General features: G+C 40.0%; 1 protein-coding gene across 1 annotated transcript in view; it reads right to left on the reverse strand.

The window, feature by feature from the left end:
* Positions 1 to 19693, reverse strand: part of LOC109913876 (chloride channel protein C-like) — a 114779-nt gene that overhangs the window by 68013 nt on the left and 27073 nt on the right. The window contains exons 9-13 of the mRNA XM_048596125.1: positions 18070 to 18108; positions 12338 to 12362; positions 10965 to 11076; positions 7230 to 7401; positions 4069 to 4240 (exon numbers count right to left, since the gene is read on the reverse strand). Coding sequence (XP_048452082.1) covers positions 4069 to 4240; positions 7230 to 7401; positions 10965 to 11076; positions 12338 to 12362; positions 18070 to 18108 — 520 coding nt within the window. The remainder of the gene's footprint in view (positions 1 to 4068; positions 4241 to 7229; positions 7402 to 10964; positions 11077 to 12337; positions 12363 to 18069; positions 18109 to 19693) is intronic.

Raw genomic sequence — 19693 nt, forward strand, 5'->3', positions numbered from 1 at the left:
CAGCTCTACACCTTGTTATCTCGAAGGTTGTATTGAGATTTCCTGAGGGAGAGAAAATATATCAAATTCATTTATGATACTGATACTATAGTTCCATACTTTTTGTAAATATTGCTTTGTTTAAGATTCTAAGAGAGACAAAAGAGTCCATTAGAGCAAGGTAGGGAGAAGGCTTTGCTAGGTTTTTTTTCACCATCTTTCGGCAGCACAGTGATTCAGCAGTTAGCACTGCAGCCTCACAGTGCCAGGGACCTGGATTCGATTCCACCCTTGGGCGACTGTCTGTGTGGACTTTGTACATTCTCCCCGTGTCTGCATAGGTTTCCGTTGGGTACTCTGGTTTCCTCCCACGGTCCAAAGATATGCAGGTTAGGTGGATTGGCCACGCTAAATTGCCTGTAGTGTTCAGGGATGTGTAAGTTAGCCATGGGAAATGCAGGGTTACAGGGAAGGGGGCTGAGGATGAGACTGGGTGGGATGTTCTTCAGAGGGGTGGTGTGGACTTCTTGGGCTGATTGGCCTGTTTCCACACTTTAGGGATTCTATGATCTTTGTAGGACAGATCATTTACCACTCAAAGAATCTCTTCCAATGAATCAGGAAACTTCTGTAACAGATTGGCAATCTGCTCTCCCAGATAATTGGGCGGTGAAGATGTAAATGTATTCCGGGGAATAGTTCTTTGTCCTATTTTGAACTTTCTTTTAAATTGGTTTGAAAGCTTTTTAGGCAAAAACAAAGGAAGTTAGGCAAACAGAAAGCTAAAGAGAATTAAAGCACATCTAGCAAATAATTGTATGATTTTGAATTCAATGTTTACACCGATACGTTAGAAACTTATGAAAAGCCACTGCTGTATCTAAAACCATTTCTTTCTTCACCAATCTGTCTCACCTTCCCCTCAATGTGAACGTACACCTAAGGGGTAATCTTTACTGAAATTGGTAGCCAGGCTGCTGGTATGATCATATCAATACCCATTTTACATCTTGTTCCTTTTTACATTCCACTGACTTTGATTAAAATAGCCATTAGGCGCAGTATTTTAATCAGAGCCAAGTTACATGTTAAAAGACATTGGAAAAATGGATTATCCAGCGCAGACACGATGGATCGAATGGCCTCCTTCTGCATTGTAACAATTCCATGATTAAATGCAGAATTTGTGGGAAGAGTGCAAATCTTCAGCAAGTAAATCTCGCTGGAATTTTATGTGCCCGTCCAGCTGTTTTCCACATACCATGGCAGAATTAGAAAATGAGAAGTTTTATGAAAATTAATCTTAGCCATAGTGCTTGGAGCTCCTTTCTTCAAAATTGGTGTTACATCACTCTATAATGCACAATCTTACTAAGTAAACAGCTGGTTTTGGCTGTGTTTTTATATTGTTATTTCAGGTGTCTAATTGCCTCCTTCTTGGGGTTTTCAGCTGATTAAGAGGATTCATTCTTGTCTTTTTGGCTGGCATACTGCCCAGACTTTGTCTAAAGTCTCAAAATTGCAAAACTAGGAATAGATGAGACACTATGAGCAGCTCAATTTAATTCTGGTTCAAGACTAAAATACATTATAAATAAATTTATCATTAAAGATCAATGATGTAAATTCACCTTTCTTAAGCCTTCCTGAATCTTTTTGGCTGCCTCAATCTATTTCCATAATTAGTGTGAATAACGGGAGCCAACTTGAGGTTATTTGATGTCAAGAAATTTTAGAAGGTTCCATGTTATTATTTCTGTTCAAATTTAAGCCAAGTTGCACTGCATTTTTTCTCTACAGTATGTTATAATAATCCTGGTTTATAATTCATCAAATCAAATCTGACTCCACTAGTTATTGGCCAATTAAAATAAATGATCTTTTCTTACCGTTTAGCCAATTTACAACAAACATTTTACACTCAGGGGCCTTCTGTTTAGAATTTTTTTAACACCTTAACAAATGATTCTGTATCAAAAAGATCAATAAACTGTTCCTAATTAGGCACAACTTGTCTTCCATAACTGATTTTAGCATGGAATTATTGCCTCTTTAACTGCCTAATATATGTATATTTTAATAGAAAAATATTGTGCCAGATGCTTTACAGATATTTAGTATTTAACAAACAACAAGAAATCTCCATAAGCTTACCTTCACTTCCTTGGAAAGGAAATAGATTGAGAATCATTTTTAGTTTAAGAAATAATTCCATTTATAGTGGCTTGGTATTACAGAACTTTGGTATGGCTGACAAAGGACACATTTTGTCAAAACATTTCACCTTGGACTAATCAGGACAACTCACAAAAATACAAATAAAAGGAGAAACAACATTTATACTGTATAAGAGGAGATAGCTGATTGTTTGATAAGTAGACTCAATTTGGTAGAGGTATTAAAATAGAGATGCAGCAGTTAATGATGGTTATTAACTGCACAGTTTGGTTGCTTCCTGGAAGGATATAGTTTCAAGCACCCAGCTCCTGAGTTCCAATTCTCAGCACAAGGCAGCGGTAACCAGGGGTCAAGGTCTCTTACGAACGACAGTATACCTCAACCAAAGTTTCCTGCCTTTGACTGTTTGCTCAGAGCAACAATGGGTAGAAAACAGGCCTCTGCAGCTGTGAGGGTAGATACAGCTGATTGGTATCTGAAGTCACCCCACTACCTTGGTTCCATGACTCTTAAAAGTTTACTATCAATCTCAGTCTTGACATTTTCAATTGACCTTATTGTAACAGTTTTTTTGCTGGAGGGAATTCCAATTTCCACAACCTCTTGTGTGATGAAGTGTTTCTGACACTTATTGAAAAATATGAAGCAGATTATTACTGCAGGGTATTAGAGCTGCACTTATAATTCTTTTTAAAAATGACATTTTCCATTTTTAACATTTCCAAATGAATTACAATCCAATTTTCAAAGATAACAATACTTAAGGTGAGACAGAATGAGGAGGCCGAACTTGGATTGTAATTATTGGGAAAAGTTGAAACAATTGTGTCCCAAATGCAGTTTTCATCTTGGTTAGTTCTTCAATGTTGCCTGTCAGAGCATCGATGTGTTTGCAATAAAATGTAGTTATGTGTCTGAAACGGGATTGGGAAAACTGGCCAGGAAGTCAGCATCTCTGTGACACAGACTGGATGAGTGGACCTGGGCAAAAAAGACAGAGGTGGGTGAGATAAAACCCAACAACAGAGAGCTTCTTCAATGTGTTCAGAGATAGTAAGAATTGCCGATGCTGGAGTCTGAGATAACACAGTGTGGAGCTGGAGGAACACAGCAGGCCCGGCAGCAACAGAGGAGCAGGAAAGCTGACGTTTCAGGTCGGGACCCTTCTTCAGAAAATTTCAGGACGATACAAAAATAGTTGGGAGGACGTGTTGTGATGATGAAATAAGGAATCTGCAAGAGGATATAGATAGGGTGAGAGAATGGCCAAAAAACTTGACATATGGAGTTCAATGCAGCAAACAGTGAGGTTGTGCACCTTGTTCAGAAGAATCAAAAGGCAGACTATTACTTAAACAGAAAAAGACTGAAACAAAAGTGCCATGCAGAGGGAACTGGGTGTTCTTGTGCATGAAACTCAAAGTCTTAGTATGCATGTGCTGCAAGTAAGGAAGAAGGTGATTGGAATTTTGGCCTTCATTGCTGGGGGATTGGAGCTTAAAAATAAGTAAGTTTTGTTAAAACTATACAATCTCTGACAAAGACCAACAGATTTGAGTAAACCCCAGAATTCTTAAGGGAGTCTTAAGAAACTATTTTTGAGTGATTTTGAGTCTATTTTTGAGTGAGCAACAAAGACACAATATCTTTCATGGAATCTGATCAAATTGCAGCAGCAAAGTCAAAAGCTTTTACCAATAGAAAAGGGAGTATCAAGTAGGGACAGAACACAACAATAAAACAATCACAGTAATCAGAGGCAGAAACAGAAAGAAACTTGAGCCAGTACCACAAATATGTGGCATATAGTTGGTGTTTTCTAAGATATCTAAATCTGAGCAGTGTAAAGTTAGAAAACAAAGCCACTATTGGCAAAAATAATTAGTGATGATTTCAATGAACATATCTTACCATGATAGCAGTGAGCGAGATTGTCAGTCTAGATACCCCACAGAAATATGAGGCAGCTCCAATTATTGCAAAAAGGCCAGGATCTATCCAAGCCCCATACTTGTCAGTTCGGACACCAAACATCGACACCATGATGAGACCAATTATCCTGCCATATAATGCTCCAGTGTACCTGATGGAGAAGATAATCAGTTCTAGGACACTTCACACATATTTTACCTTATGAAAAATTTCAGAACATAATTCAAATAGTTCTACAATTACATTTTACTGGTGAAAGATTACAAGTATTATACATCAAGAATATAAAGTGTAAAACCTATTGTGCTTCTGATTTACCACTTGGAAATTCTTTGGAAGAACAAAGAGGAAAGATCAAACATGAAATATTTCTCTGGAGAAAGGAAAATGATATAGCCCAGGGATGTAGAGATGTGGGAGTAACATTCTTATGATCAGGGTTGTCCTTCATTATAATACCCCTCTGCTGCTATTTGGGCAATTCCTACTGAGATCATTATCTAGACGATCAGAGGTAGGCTATAGGGAAAATGTTCCAAAAAATTGCCCAAAATATGACCTCACTTATGTGTGATAATAAAGAGTCATTTTTCATACTGGAGCCCTGTGATCAGCGGTATACTGCAAGGATCGGCACTGGGTCCACTGCTTTTTGTCATTAAATGAATTGAATGTGAATGTAAGAGGTATGGTTAATAAGTTTTCAAATGACACCAAAATAGGTATTGGACAGTGAAAAAGATTATTGCAGAGTACAACGGGTCCTTGATCAGATGGGCCAAAAAGCTGAAGATTGGAAGATGGAGTTTAATTTAGATAAATATGGGGTGTTGCATTTTGGTAAAGCAAACTAGGGCAGGACTTATGCAGTTAATGGTAGGGCCCTGGTGTGTTGCTGAACAAAGAGACCTAGGGTTGCAGGTGCACAGTTCCTTGAAAGTGGAGTCGCAGGTAGACAGGGTGGCAAAGAAAGCATTTGGCATGCTTGCCTTTATTGGGTAGAACACTGAGTATAGGAGTTGGGATGTCATGCTGCAGCTGTACAGGACATTGGTGAAGCTACTTTCAGAATACTGCGTACAATTCGGGTGTTCCTTCTATAGGAAGGATGCTGGTAAACTTGAGAGGGTGCAGAAAAGATTTACAAGGATGTTGCTGGGATTGGAGGATTTGAGCTATAGGGAGACGCTAAATAGGCTGGGACTTTTTTCCCTGGAGTGTAGGAGGCTGATGGATGAATTTATAGAGTTTATAAAATCATGAGGGGCATAGATAAGGTGAAGAACCAAGGCCTTTTTCCTTGAGTGGGGGAGTCCAAAACTGGAGGGCACAGATTTAAGGTGAGAGGGGAAAGATTTAAAAAGGGCCCTGTGGGGCAAATTTTTCACATAGAGGGTGATGCGTGTATGGAATGAGCTGCCAGAGGAAGTGGTGAAGGTGGATACAATTACAATAATTAAAAGGCATCTGGATGGGTATACGGATAGGAAGAATTTAGAGGGATATGAGCCAAATGCTGGAAAAGGTCAGATTGGGATGTCTGATCGGCATGGATGAGTTGGACTAAAGTGTCCATTTCTGTGCTTTATGACTCTATGACTAAAACAGACTACACTAGATAGTGATGCAATTAAAGAAAGACTGCATCAGTTGTTAAGATAGATAAAGAAGGATGTATCAGAGGCTGTCACAAGTAAAGGCAAGCTGTATTGGAGATTAATACAAGTACAGGAAAGCTGTATCAGAGGGTGACACAGGTAAAGACAGGCTATATCGATGTTAACGTAGGCAAAACAGGCTGTATCAGATGTTAACACAGGTAAAGATGGGCTGTATCCAGTGTTGACACGGTTAAAGACAGGATGTATCAGAGATTGGCACGGTTAAAGATAGGCTGTCACAGGTGAAGACAGGTTTTATCAGAGATTGGCATGTGTAAAGGTAAACCGTATTAAGTCAACACATATAAAATAAGCTGTTCCAAAGATTAACGTAGGTTAGAATAACCCAGTAAAGTCAGGCTGTATCAGACATTGGTGTAAGTTAGTCAAGCTCTATCAGAGACTGATGAAGGTTAAAAACCAGCTTCATCAGAAATCAACGCAGGTAAAACAAGCAGAGAGTGGGTGCATCAGATTTTTCATTCCAAACCATTTTGACAATAACAGCTGCAGCAACAACTTGCATTTTATACAGGCTATTTAATGCTGTGAAAAATCCCAATACACTTCACGAGTCTCATCAAATAAAATTTGACACTAAACCACATGAGGTATTGGAGCAGGTAGTTGGAAGCTTAGTGTAAAAAGAATGTTTTACAGAAGATTGGGCAAGTGAAGGAGGTTTATGGAAGGATACCAGACTTGAGGATGTTGGCAGTTGTGGGCATGGTTGGCAGAGTTAGAATCATAGAATGCCCACAGTAGACAAAGGCCATTCAGCTCATCAAGTCTGCACTAACACTCTGAAGAGCATCTCACCCTATACCCGTAACCCCACACTTATTGTAGCTAGTCTACCTAGCTTGCACACTAGAGGGCAATTTAGCATAGCCAATCCATCTAACCTGCACATCTTTGTGGGAGGAAACCAGAGCATCCAATGGAAACCCATGCAGATACAGGGGAAATATACAAGCTCCACACAGACAGTCACCCAAGGGTGGAATTGAGCCCAGGTCTCTGGGACTGTGAAGCAGCAGTGCTAACCACTGTGTCACCGTGCCATCCTGCAGTTGGAATGATTAATATCAGAAATGCCCAGTAGGCAAGGATCAGAGGAGGGCAGGTATATCAAAGACTTGCAGAGCTAGAGAAAGTTATAGAGATGGAGAAGCACAAGGGGTATTAAAGGATCTACAAACAAGATGAGAATGTAAAAATTTGGCATTGCTTAACCAGGAGCCAATGTAAGTCATGGCAAATGAGGGATGTGAGATGGGAATCTAGTGCAGATTAGGAAACAAACAGCAATGTTTTGAAGGGGATTAAGTTTATGGAGGTTGGAAGTGTTGGATTTTCACTGGAATTAAATTAATAACAAAAATTTAGGTTGATTTGTCAGATAAACACAATTATTTGTCAGCCTTTTTAGAGAGTACACTGGAAAACACGTCTCTATTAGACTAAAATGCTTCTTACAGCATTGGTATGACAAGTCCACATGCCATAGCAGTACCAGCTGTCCAACAAGAAAATAGATAGTAAATAATAAGGGTTGTGAAGAGAGCAGCATATCCAAATTCTTCAGGCGTTCCTCTTCTGAAGAGATACACAATTCCATCCTGTCCATTACCAAACAGAAGCGCAGCAGCTGATGGCAGACACAACAGTTAAGAAAGTACTGTGGATCCACAATAAAAAAAACAATAAATTACATTTAGATGGCACCTTTAACATAATAGTATGTAATAAATACAGAAATTGCTGGAAATACTCAACAGAACTGTCAGCACCTTGGAGGAAAACAATGAAAAGTTAATATTTCAGGGTGAGCTCCTTTGTTTTTAATTGATTGGATATTTTTAAAGTTGCTTAGGGGAAGCAGTGATGTAGTAATAATATCACTGGGCTGGAAATCCAGACCCCTGGGCCGAAGTTCTGGTGAGATAGTTTTGAACGCTACCACAGCATATGGTGAAACATGAATTCAATAAAAATCTGGAATAAAGACCTGGCCTAATGGTGATCATGTGACCACTATTGGTTGTCATTTTAAAAAAGCATATTGTTCACTAATGCCCTTTAGAAAATTATGTCTGCTGTCTTTAACCAATCTGGCTTGCACATGACTGCAGCCCAGAGCAATGTGGTGGCTCTTAACTATCCTCTGGGCAATTATGGATCGGCAGTATATGCTAGCCTTGCCAGTGATACTGAGATCCTGTGAGCAATTTATTTAAAAGTACAGAACTTGTGTACGGCCGAAACTAAAAATAAAAATGCTATTAAAATTTTCTTTTCCTGCACTCATCAGAATAGAATCACAAGAAGTGCAATTTTGAAAAGGAACAAAAATTTACACTCATGAGAAGAGCTGATCAGCTTGTAAGTTGACTATGATTGGTAGTTGCATTGGCACGGAGAATGCATTATGGAACAACTAACTGTCAACATTATACCAAGTTCTTTCAGCTATTTGCAATGGGCAGCGTACTGACTGTACTCAGCTACTCCTTGCTTGTAAAACTCAGAAATTACTGTATATATATTAGACTTTATTCCATGAGTGACCATCTAGATTGTCCTAAGAATTGTGTGAAAAGCCAAGTTAAAATTATCAGTCAGGTTTATAGTATGGTTCCTTTACAAAAAGAAAGTACATGCCCAACATTTGACTTTTCAACTAATCAAAGGAGACATTTATTCCTGTGTGCTTTCCCTATGGCAATGCTTTAAACAATCAGGGTCAACCTGTCTGGTTTGATTGAAAACAGAAGCTTGAAAGTTAGCTTTCCCTTGTATATTCTCCAAAGCAGCCTCTACCAATCAGAATCCGTTTGACAAAAAAATCAATATCCTCTCCTCATTCAATTATATGAAAATGGATCACAAACTTGAACTACCTATGGATATATCAATTTTTTTTCAATACAACATGTGCTTTTTAAACAAAAGGCTCGCAAGAAAAAAAATGGCTAAAGATCCAAACTCTATGGCCATCTAAAATCCCTGTCTGAATTACATTGAGTCCCAAAAAGATTCATGAAAGATCACACCTGAATAATGTCGAGGGAACTTCAGACAGCAACACTTCAAATGAGGAGATGCCATTCAAAACCTAAACTGTGATTTCTTGGGTTTATGCCCCCGACTGTGAACATATTAAGATTTGAAAGAAAGGTAGATCTGGGTGAAATATACATTTGTGTTTTACTCTTCCAGGAATATAGAAGAAATGGATCTAAAAAAGAAAACTCTAACCCCAAGTCTGTAAATGTGCCAACGAGTGGCTCGAGTTAATCTGTGCTAAACTGAAAGAGACACAGCTGAGAACTTCTACTAGATATTCCTGAATGTTCAGGTAAAAAGAAATAAAGTCACTCTCTGATGACTCAAACAAGTCAAGTCAGGAAAACCACTGTTGAAGGAAAATGGATAAATTCCATTCAGCTAACTGCTGAACCAAGAATCTCTATACAATTATTCAAGTGCCAAAGTCAGTATTACCTGAATTACCCTCTTAATGATCACAACATTTTACAATCTATTCATTAATGTAGATCTTTCTTTCAACTTTTACTTTTTTGACTCACCTTTCATTTCTAATCTGTGTATTTGTGATGCCTTTATTTAATAATTCTCACATTTTAATAAACTCACTCTTTCGTTAACTCAAGGAAACCTGGTAACATTGGTTTAATTTAAAATACTGGAAAAGGTATCTGTGAGGGAAGAATTCTTTTTTAAAATTAATTAAATTTAAAATTAACCTTAGCATGAGCAACTGTGAGATGTGGGAATTGAGTAAAGATGGGGAGCCAGTTCATTCCTCTTCACCCAGAGCACAGCCATATTTTTAAATTACTTCAGGGGATGTGGGTTTTGGTGGCTGGGCCAGCATTCATTGTCCAACTCTAATTGCTCTTGAGAAGGTGACAGTGAGTTCCCTTCTTTAACTGCTGCAGTCCATTTGCTATAGGTAGACCCATAATGCTGTTCAGGAGGGAGTTCCAGGATTATTACCCAGCGACGGTGAAGGAATAGCAATATATTTCCAAGTCTGGATGGTGGCTGCCTTGGAGGAGAACTTCCAAGTGGTACTGTTGTTCCCATGTATCTGCTGCCCATGTCCTTCTAGATAATAGTGCTCAAGGGTTTGGAAGGTGTTGTCTAAGCAGGCCTGGTGAATTTCTGCACACTCTGCTGCTACTGAGCTACAGTGGTAGAGGAAGTAAGGCATGTGGATGTGGTAACAATCAAGTGGGCTACTTTGCCCTGAATGGCATCAAGATTTTTGAGTTTTACTGGAGCTGCACCCATCCAGGCAAGTGATTATTCCTGACTCCTAACTTCTGTCCTACAGGATAGCTTTGAGGAGTGAGTTGAAGACTCCTAGCCTCTGATCTGCTCTTGTAGCCACAAGGCCAGTCCAGTTCAGTTTCTTGACAATAATAACTCCCAGGATGTTGATAATGGGGGATTCAATGATAGCAATGCCATTGAATGATAAGAAGCAGTTGTTAGATTCTCACTTGTTGGTGATGATCACTTCATCGCTCTTGTATGGCACCAATATTACATTTGAGGGATTCCCATCTGGAATTGTATCATACTAGGGATGTACTCCGTGATCAGTCACATCAACATGTAAACTACTGTTCCCTTTGAGATTTGGCATTTTTAAGATTCTGTTCTGGTGAGTGTAAGAGAAAATAAATAACCTGACAAAAGTGTTAAAGAATAATTGATTTTATATGAAATCTATAACCGTCACTTGATACTTCTGGGTATTTTCGGCTATTATATTTCATAAAGATCTTACACTCAATATATATCGTTATTATATGCATTATTGTGCAAATAACCACAGTGGCACTAAAAATAAATGCCAACATGCTAAGAATAGATAAGGAAGAACATTTCATCCATCCAAACGAACTTTGTGATATCTAGTTGTTTCCTAACCGAAAATTATAAAAACATCCATGTGACTTTCAACTTAGCAGAATCCTCTACTATTAACAATTGAGGTCACTAAGAAGCTTAATTGGAACAGATAAATGACTGAACTTTCCAAAATGATCATCTCACATCAAAATAATTAAAAATCTCTCTGCCACTTACATGATTTGACATGCATGTCATGGAAGATTCAACAGAAATTTGAACTGAATATCAGTCCCTCAAAAATTCCAGAAGTTTTTCCAATATTACCTTGATTGTAAGTGTGATTTGAATGTTTTACACCATTGGATCCAATCCAGGTTGTTCCCGATGGACAGTTGTATGAATTAAAATACTCTGTGTTACTCAGTAGGTGAGAAGCCTCTGCTGAAATGTTGTAGTATAATGATCTAGTTAACCATTGAGAGAAAAAAATTGATTATGTTTCTCACAATAAATTTAACAATAGAGAACAAAGAGAGTGTTAGAAGATGAATTACGAACACTTACTAACTGCTGAAAATAGAATTTATAAAAATAGGAGGCTGAGAAATATGTTAAAGTTCCTATCGTTGTTCCTACGAAATTTAGAATCAGCACTGCAATAACAATACTTTATTACAACAATGATTAAAACATTTCAGAAGAAATGTGAATTTTAGGCATTTTAATTAGAACAATTCAGTGCAACTTATTCTGTATGTCCCTTATTCATTTATTAATTTATGTCAATTTGGCTGCCATCTTGAATGATGTGACTTCAAATTTAAAAAATAGAGGCAAGGTATCACTTTCAAAATGTTACTTCTTAATAATTCAACATTAGCCAGAGAGTTAGTTTTAAGCATCTAGCTCTATATGAAAAGTGAGCAATAAATTTTGATTGTAAAGTGCAGGACTACTACAGTGCATTGATCTGCCAAATGGGGAACAAGGGCAAAATCAGGAAAATCAATAACACCGTAGCATCACGATCTATTTATAGACTTAATTCCAATGCCTTTTGCATATCAAGATAAAAGTAAGACATTCAACAGCAGTGATAGTGCAAAGTAATGAAGCTGATCTCCACTAGAAATTTATAAGAATACATGTAGAACTATGACACAATGTTAGCTTTTCTGCCTAGAACAAACACGAGAGAAATAATCTTATCATAAAGGCAGAAGATAGAGAAAAGGCATGGAAAATGTTATTTGAGTATATTACTTTTAGGTGTGGCTGTGAAACAAACGAGTAAAAGGTCATCTTATGTCTGACATCAAAGTCTTTCTTCACACAAGGATAAGGATATTTTAGCACGATGATTATGGAATTGGTCTAGTGATGCAAAATATAAGGAACTCAAATCCCATGCATAGGAAGCAATAAAATCAGTATCAATAAATCTGGACACTCAAAGACCATTACATGTGATGGATTTTGTTAAAAGCAAAATTAATTCATTGCTTTCACTTGACCTGAAACTATAGTCACACGCTAGCTATTTGAAACTATATGCACTCAGCAAAATTAAGATCAGACATAACCAAAGATCATAGAGAATGGCCAACATTTTACCCCCTGGGATAATTTATTAAACAAGGTGATGCAGCAGTAGATGGAGTGCAGCATTGCTCTAGATAGATAAACTAGAATGAGACATTCATTCCATCAAGTTTATGCTTGCTTTCTGAAGAGCAACCCAGTCCTACTTCCCCAAACATAACCTTACATGTTTATTTCCGTCAAGTATCCATCATAGATCTTTTTCAAATCATAAAGAGTTCTTCCTCATATACTCCCTGTAACTCATCTAAAACTATAAATCTACAACCTCCTATTGTTCTATCATCAACCAAAACTGTCAGAATTCCGCACCAGATGATTAACCTTATATTACGATCTGGCAACAGACTAATAACCATGATTTTTAAAGTAAACAAATTGAGCCATCCAAATGGCTTGCTAAGATAATAAAACCACAAGATTCCACACTTTTAGTCAAATGAGAAAATCTTCAGTATATAGTATTAGAACAGAAATAGAATCGACAAAGCATGCACAACATATTTATAACGCCCAGAATTAATAGGTAATAAATATGTGTAACAGGCTATGATCAAACATCCCACAGTGCACATCAAATTGAAAATGAGATCATGACAGATCCAATGGATTTCTCAGCATTTCCCCTCCAGATGTTAATGACCATGGCAATCATCAAGTCTTAATCCATTTAACACAATGATAGTGCCACTCAACACAATATGGGATATTCTCAATGCATCAACAGGACTTCATCTCTACAAGGACATATGATGATCGCTCTTACCGATATTATCGTGGACAGATGCACCTGTGGAAGGCAGATTGGTGAGGGTGAGGTCAAGCATGTTATTCCCCCTTGTTGGTTCCCTCACCACCTGCTGCAGTCACAGTCTAGTAACAATGCCCTCTAGGACTCGGCCATTTGAGAAGCATTTTGGACAGACTGTTACATTAAGTTGCTATATAAATACAAGTTGTTGTCACTGTTATAGAGGGAGAGATGTACAGCACGGAAACAGACCCTTCAGTCCAACTCATCCATGCCGATCAGATATCCTAAATTAATCTAGTCTCATTTGCCAGCATTTGACCCATATCTCTCTTAAACCCCTCCTAGTCATATACCCATCCAGATGCCATTTAAATGTTGTAATTGTCCCACCCTCCACCGCTTCTTCTGGCAGCTCATTCCATACACACACCACTCTCTGCATGAAAAAGTTGCACCTTAGGTCCCTTTCAAATCATTGCCCTCTCACCTTAAACCTATGCCTGCTATTTTGGACTCTTGCACCCTAGGAAAAATACCTTGACTATTCACCCTATCCATGTACCTAATGATTTTATAAACTTTTATAAGGTCACCCCTCAGCCTCCAACATTCCAGGGAAAATAGCCCCAGCCTATTCAGCCTCTCCCTATAGCTCAAACCCTCCAACCCCAGCAACATTCTTGTAAATCTTTTCTGTCCCTTCCAAGTTTAACAACATCTTTCCTATAGCAGGGAGACAAGAATTGAATGCAGTATTCCAAAAGTGGCCTATCCAATGTGTACAGCTCTGGTCACCACACTACCAAAAGGATGTGGATGCTTTGGAGAGGGTACAGAAAAGGTTTACCAGGATGTTGTATGGTATGGGGGATTTTAGCTATAAAGAAAGTTTGGATAGGTTTGTTTTCACTCGAATGCAAAAGGTTGCGGGGCAACCTGATAGAAGTTTTTAAGATTGTGAATGACATGGATAGAATGGAAAGTATAAGGCTTTTTCCCAGGCTGGAGGGGTCAATTACTAGGGGACACAGGTTCAAGGTGCAAGGGTGCCGGGGTTGGGGGGAGTTTAAAAGAGATGTGCGAAGCGGGTTTTTCACACAAGGGTGGTGAGTACCTGGAACGCGCTGCCAGAGGAGGTGGTGGAAGCAGGCACAATAGCAGCATTCAAGAAATACCTGGTTGAATACATGAATAGGAAGGGAATAGAGGGATACGGATCCTGTAAGTGAAGACAGTTTTAGTATGGAAGGGCAAAAATCTGTCGGCACAGGTGTGGAGGGCCAAAGGACCTGTTTCTGTACTGTTTTGCTCTTTGTTCAATGCCCTGTACAGCCACAACATGACATTCCAACTCCTATACTCAATGCACTGACCAATGAAGGTAAGCATGCCAAACGCCTTCTTCACTGCACCGTCTACCCGTGACTCCACTTTCAAGGAACTATGGACCTGAACCCTAAGGTCTCTTTGTTTCACAACACTCTCCAGGACCTTACCATTAAGTGTATAAGTCCTGCTCTGATTACAACACCTCACCTTTATTTAGATTAAACTCCATCTACTACGCTTCAACCTATCAGCCTGCCTGATCAAGGTCCCATTGTACTCTGAGACAACCTTAATCACTAAAAACTGAAAGGACTGCAGATGCTGTGAATCAGAAACAAAAACAGAAATTGCTGGAAAAGGTCAGCAGGTCTGGCAGCATCTGTGAAGAGAAATTAGAGTTAACATTTCAGGTCCAGTGACCTTACCTCACCGGACCCAAAACATTAACTCTAATTTCTCTCAACAAATGCTGCCAGACCTGCTGGGCTTCTCCAGCAATTTCTGTTTTTGTAACCTTCTTCACTGTCCACTACACCACGAAATTTTAGTGTCATCTGCAAACTTACTATTAACAGAGGAAACTCAGAAAGACCTTTACCTAACCAAGACATTCAACCACCATCTCCCCACCCCTGGCTTGACAAGACCTGTGTGGAATATCTCTACCCAGCAGTTGGGAGTTGGGGAAGACACATTAATCCTTTGATTTGGCAGGTCAAATGTGATTTAAACTTGTGGTGCCACAGTTTAGCAAACCTGGATTCCACTCTTCCTTGCCCCGTAACAGACTGCCTCAATCAAGCACCAACTCACCATGCACTCACAACACCTGGAATCAGTCTGCCTCAATTGAGCCCTGAATGACCACACCCAGTGACAAGGCTGCCTCTGATAAGCTCCAACATTGAGGGAAAAACCTTGTAGATACAAGTGATATTTGAAATCAAATGTACTAGTTATACTGGAGCTCCATTATGAAGTATATAAGACATGCTGGCCCACTAAGTAACATGCACACATTTTTCTGGTTTTTCCATAACTCATCCCACCCAGCGACAATCTGCCTCAATTTGAGTGTTTCAGATTTCTGCAATATGATTACAGTACGTATATTCTGACATCACCCTCAATGGCAGAGCTTTAATTTTTAAAGTTATGACCCTTTGATCTGGATTCCCCAGCAAAGGAAATAGTTCCCTTTTTTCTTTTTATCACTTCCTTCAATCATCTTAAATACCATGAAAAATACAGTTTTCAACCTTCCACATGCAAGGGAATACAAAAATAACTCTATGCAACCTGACCTATTTTTCTCCATAAAATTCTAGTAATTCTGCACTGCACTCCTTCCAAAACCACAATATAATTCGTGAGATGTGGTGCCCAGAATAGAATGCATTGCTCCAAATAAATTCCATTAGCCGTTATATTTTTGTTTTACCCATCCGCTGGTAGTGATTTCTGTACTTGGACAATAAAACTCCCTGTTCACACACAGTTTCTAGCTCCTAACAACTTAGAAAACATTCTGATTTCTTTTTGGTCCACTGTGAGTGGTTTAAGGTGAGTAGAAATCAACTCAATACCAAACAGGAGATGACTGAATTCACACTTGAGTGAGTAGCTAGGAGGAAAGGGTATTGATATTTAGTAATGTGGTGGTGATCAGACATAACAATTTCAGAAATGTAATAAATAGGAACAGGAGTGGGTCATTCAGCCCTCTGAGCTTGTTCCATCATTAAATTTGATCATGGCTGATCATCCAACTCGGTAACCTGAAGAAATTTCTCCTCATCTCAGTCCTAAATGGCCTGCTACATATCCTTAGACTGTGAAGTCTGGTTCTGGACTCCCCAGTAATCGGGAACATTCTCTGTCTGGACCTGTTCAAATTTTATGGGCTTCTATGATACCCCCCTCATTCTTCTAAACCCCAGTGAATACAGTCCTAAGCGATCCAGTCTTTCTTCATACATCAATCCTGCCGTCCCAGGAATCAGTCAGATAAATCTCTGTTGTACTCCCTCCATAGCCAGAACATCCTTCCCAAGATTAGGAGACCAGAATTGCGCACAATATTCCAGGTGTGGTCTCACGAAACCCCAATTGCAGCGAGACATCCCTGATTTGTACTGAAATCCTCTAGCTATGTAGGCCAACATAACATTTGCCTTCTTCACTACCTGCTGCACCTGCATGCTTACGTTCAGCATCAGATGTACAAGAATACTCAGGACTTGTTGCACCTCCTCCCTTCACAGTCTATTGCCATTCAGATAGAGTCATAGAGTCACACAGACCCTTTGGTCCAACCAGTCCATGGCAAACATAATCCCAAACTAAACTAGTCCCACCTACCTGCTCCTGCCCATATCCCTCCAAACTTTCCTATTCATGAAGCTATCCAAATGTCTTTTAAATGTTGTAATTGTACCCGCATCTGTCACTTCGTTAGGAAGTTCATTCCGCATACAAACCACCCTTTTTGTAAAAAAATTTACCTCTCATGTCTTTCTTAAATCTCTCTCCTCTCACCCTAAAAATGTGCCCCTCCATCTTGAAATCCCCCATCCTAGGGAAAAGATAACTATCATTAACTCTATCTATACTTCTCATTATTTTCTGTACTTGTTATCAGGTCACCTCTCAACCTCCTACACTCCAGTAAAAAATGTCCCAGCCTGTCCAACCTTTCTTTATAACTCAAACTTTCCGTACCTGGCAATTTCCTAGTAAACCTCTTTTGAACCCTCTTCATCTTGATAATATCCTTCCTATAACTGGACGACCAGAACTAGACACAGTATCCCAGAAGAGGCCTCACCAATGTCCTGTACAAACTCAGCTTGACTTCCCAACTCTCATACTTAAAGGACTGAGCAATGAAGGCAAGCATGCCAAACACCCACCTTTCTGTTTTTGCAAGAACAGTGATAACCTTACATAAATCCACATTATACTTCATCCACCATGCACTTGTTCACTTACAAAACTTGTTTAAATCACACTGATGATGAATGAAGGATACTGAATATTAAAAATCCATTACCCGGGGCTCTCAGTTGGTTCAAAAGTAAAAGTACCAATTCAGAAACATATAGTGCAGGTCGCAGATTCAATTTCTGGTGGCTACTTAGTTAGCTAATAAGGATAACAATGGGGACATTAAAATTACCTCATCTGCAATAGTCTGGAAGTGAAAACGGGCAATTCTGACTTCCCATTTTGAGCAACAAGACCCCTTATTGAGATGCTTAATGGAAAATTCAACAGAATCACTGAATTTCATATTTAATCTATAACAGACTCAAAAGAATCATAAAATTTCTTGTAATTAAAAACTGAATTCAACTGTTTCAGTGACAACAAGGTGCAGGGCTGGATGAACACAGCAGGCCAAGCAGCATCATAGGAGCAGAGAGGCTGACGTTTCGGGCCTAGACCCTTCATCAGAAAAGGGGGAGGGGAAGGGGGTTTTGAAATAAATAGGGAGAGAGTGGGAGGCGGATAGAAGAGGGATAGAGGAGAGGATAGGTGGAGAGGAAACAAACAGGTCGAAGAGGCGGGGATGGAGCCAGGAAAGGTGAGTGTAGGTAGGGAGTTAGGAAGGGGATAGGTCAGTCCAGGGAGGACGGACAGGTCAAGGGGGCGGGATGAGGTTGGTCGGTAGGAGATGGAGGTGCGGCTTGAGGTGGGAGGAGGGGATAGGTGGGAGGAAGAACAGGTTAGGGAGGCAGGGACGAGCTGGACTGGTTTTGGGATGCGGTGGCGGGAGGGGAGATTTTGAAACTTGTGAAATCCACATTGATACCATTGGGCTGCAGGGTTCCCAAGCGGAATATGAGTTGCTGTTCCTGCAACCTTCGGGTGGCATCATTGTGGCACTGCAGGAGGCCCAGGATGGACATGTCGTCTGAGGAATGGGAGGGGGAGTTGAAATGGTTCGCGACTGGGAGGTGCAGTTGTTTGTTGCGAACCGAGCGTAGGTGTTCTGCAAAGCGGTCCCCAAGTCTCCGCTTGGTTTCCCCGATGTAGAGGAAGCCACACCGGGTACAGCGGATGCAGTATACCACATTGGCAGATGTGCAGGTGAACATCTGCTTGATGTGGAAAGTCTTCTTGGGGCCTGGGATGGGGGTGAGGGAGGAGGTATGGGGGCAGGTGTAGCACTTCCTGCGGTTGCAGGGAAAAGTGCCGGGTGTGGTGGAGCTGGAGGGGAGTGTGGAGCGGACAAGGGAGTCACGGAGAGAGTTGTCCCTCCGGAAAGCAGATAAAGGTGGGGAGGGAAAGATGTCTTTGGTGGTGGGGTCGGATTGCAGATGGCGGAAGTGTCGGAGGATGATGCGTTGGATCCGGAGGTTGGTGGGGTGGTACGTGAGGACGAGGGGGATTCTTTTTTGGTTCTTATTGCGTGGACGGGGTGTGAGGGATGAGGTGCGGGAGATGTGGGAGACACGGTTGAGGGCGTTCTCGACCACCGAGGAGGGGAAGTTACGGTCCTTGAAAAACGAGGACAGCTGAGATGTACGGGAGTGGAATGCCTCATCCTGGGAGCAGATGCGGCGGAGGTGAAGGAATTGGGAATAGGGGATAGCATTTTTGCAGGAAGGTGGGTGGGAGGAGGAGTATTCTAGGTAGCTGTGGGAGTCGGTGGGCTTGAAATGAATAAATGAATATCCTCATGAATGACCTCAAACCATTCCTCATTTTAAAGCAGTGACTTCCAAATTCAAATCATTCTGGACAAACAAACAAATCTGATCACAGATCACACTAAAGTCACACAGAGTCTTATCACACCCAAGAACCAGGGAGAAACCAGTCTGCCCACAAACAATATAGCAAGAAACAGCAGCAGTAAGGGCAGCAATTTCTTTCCACTGTTTCTCTAAAAGTCAAAACGTGCAAAAAAAACTCAAAGTAATATGATCTTGATAAATGGCAGGATAGGTTTGAGGGGCCAAATAGTCATTTCCTACTCCTATTTCTTATGCTGCTATGTTCTATAGCAGCATAAGAAATATGTTCTATAATGAGACTATGAACAACTGACTTCATCTAATGCTGGAAAGTACATCTCTTTGAATAATAAACATATTTAGATATTGAACTCATCTGATCTGAAGTTTCCTCACCCAGGCAATGGTGAGCCTGTGGAATTCTCTGCCACAAGTTGAGACCAGAACATTGAATGTTGTCATGAAGGAGTTAGATATAGTTCTTTGGAATAAAGGAATCAAAGGATATGGGGAAAAAATGCGAACAGCACCTTGTTCCTGAGTCAGGTGATCAGCCAGGATCATATTGAATGGTGGAGCAGACTCAAAGGGCTGAAAGCCTATTCTAGATCCTATTTTAGATGTTT

This window comes from Rhincodon typus, chromosome 4 (genome assembly GCF_021869965.1).
Source record: "Rhincodon typus isolate 14 chromosome 4, sRhiTyp1.1, whole genome shotgun sequence".
Taxonomy (NCBI): Eukaryota; Metazoa; Chordata; class Chondrichthyes; order Orectolobiformes; family Rhincodontidae; genus Rhincodon; species Rhincodon typus.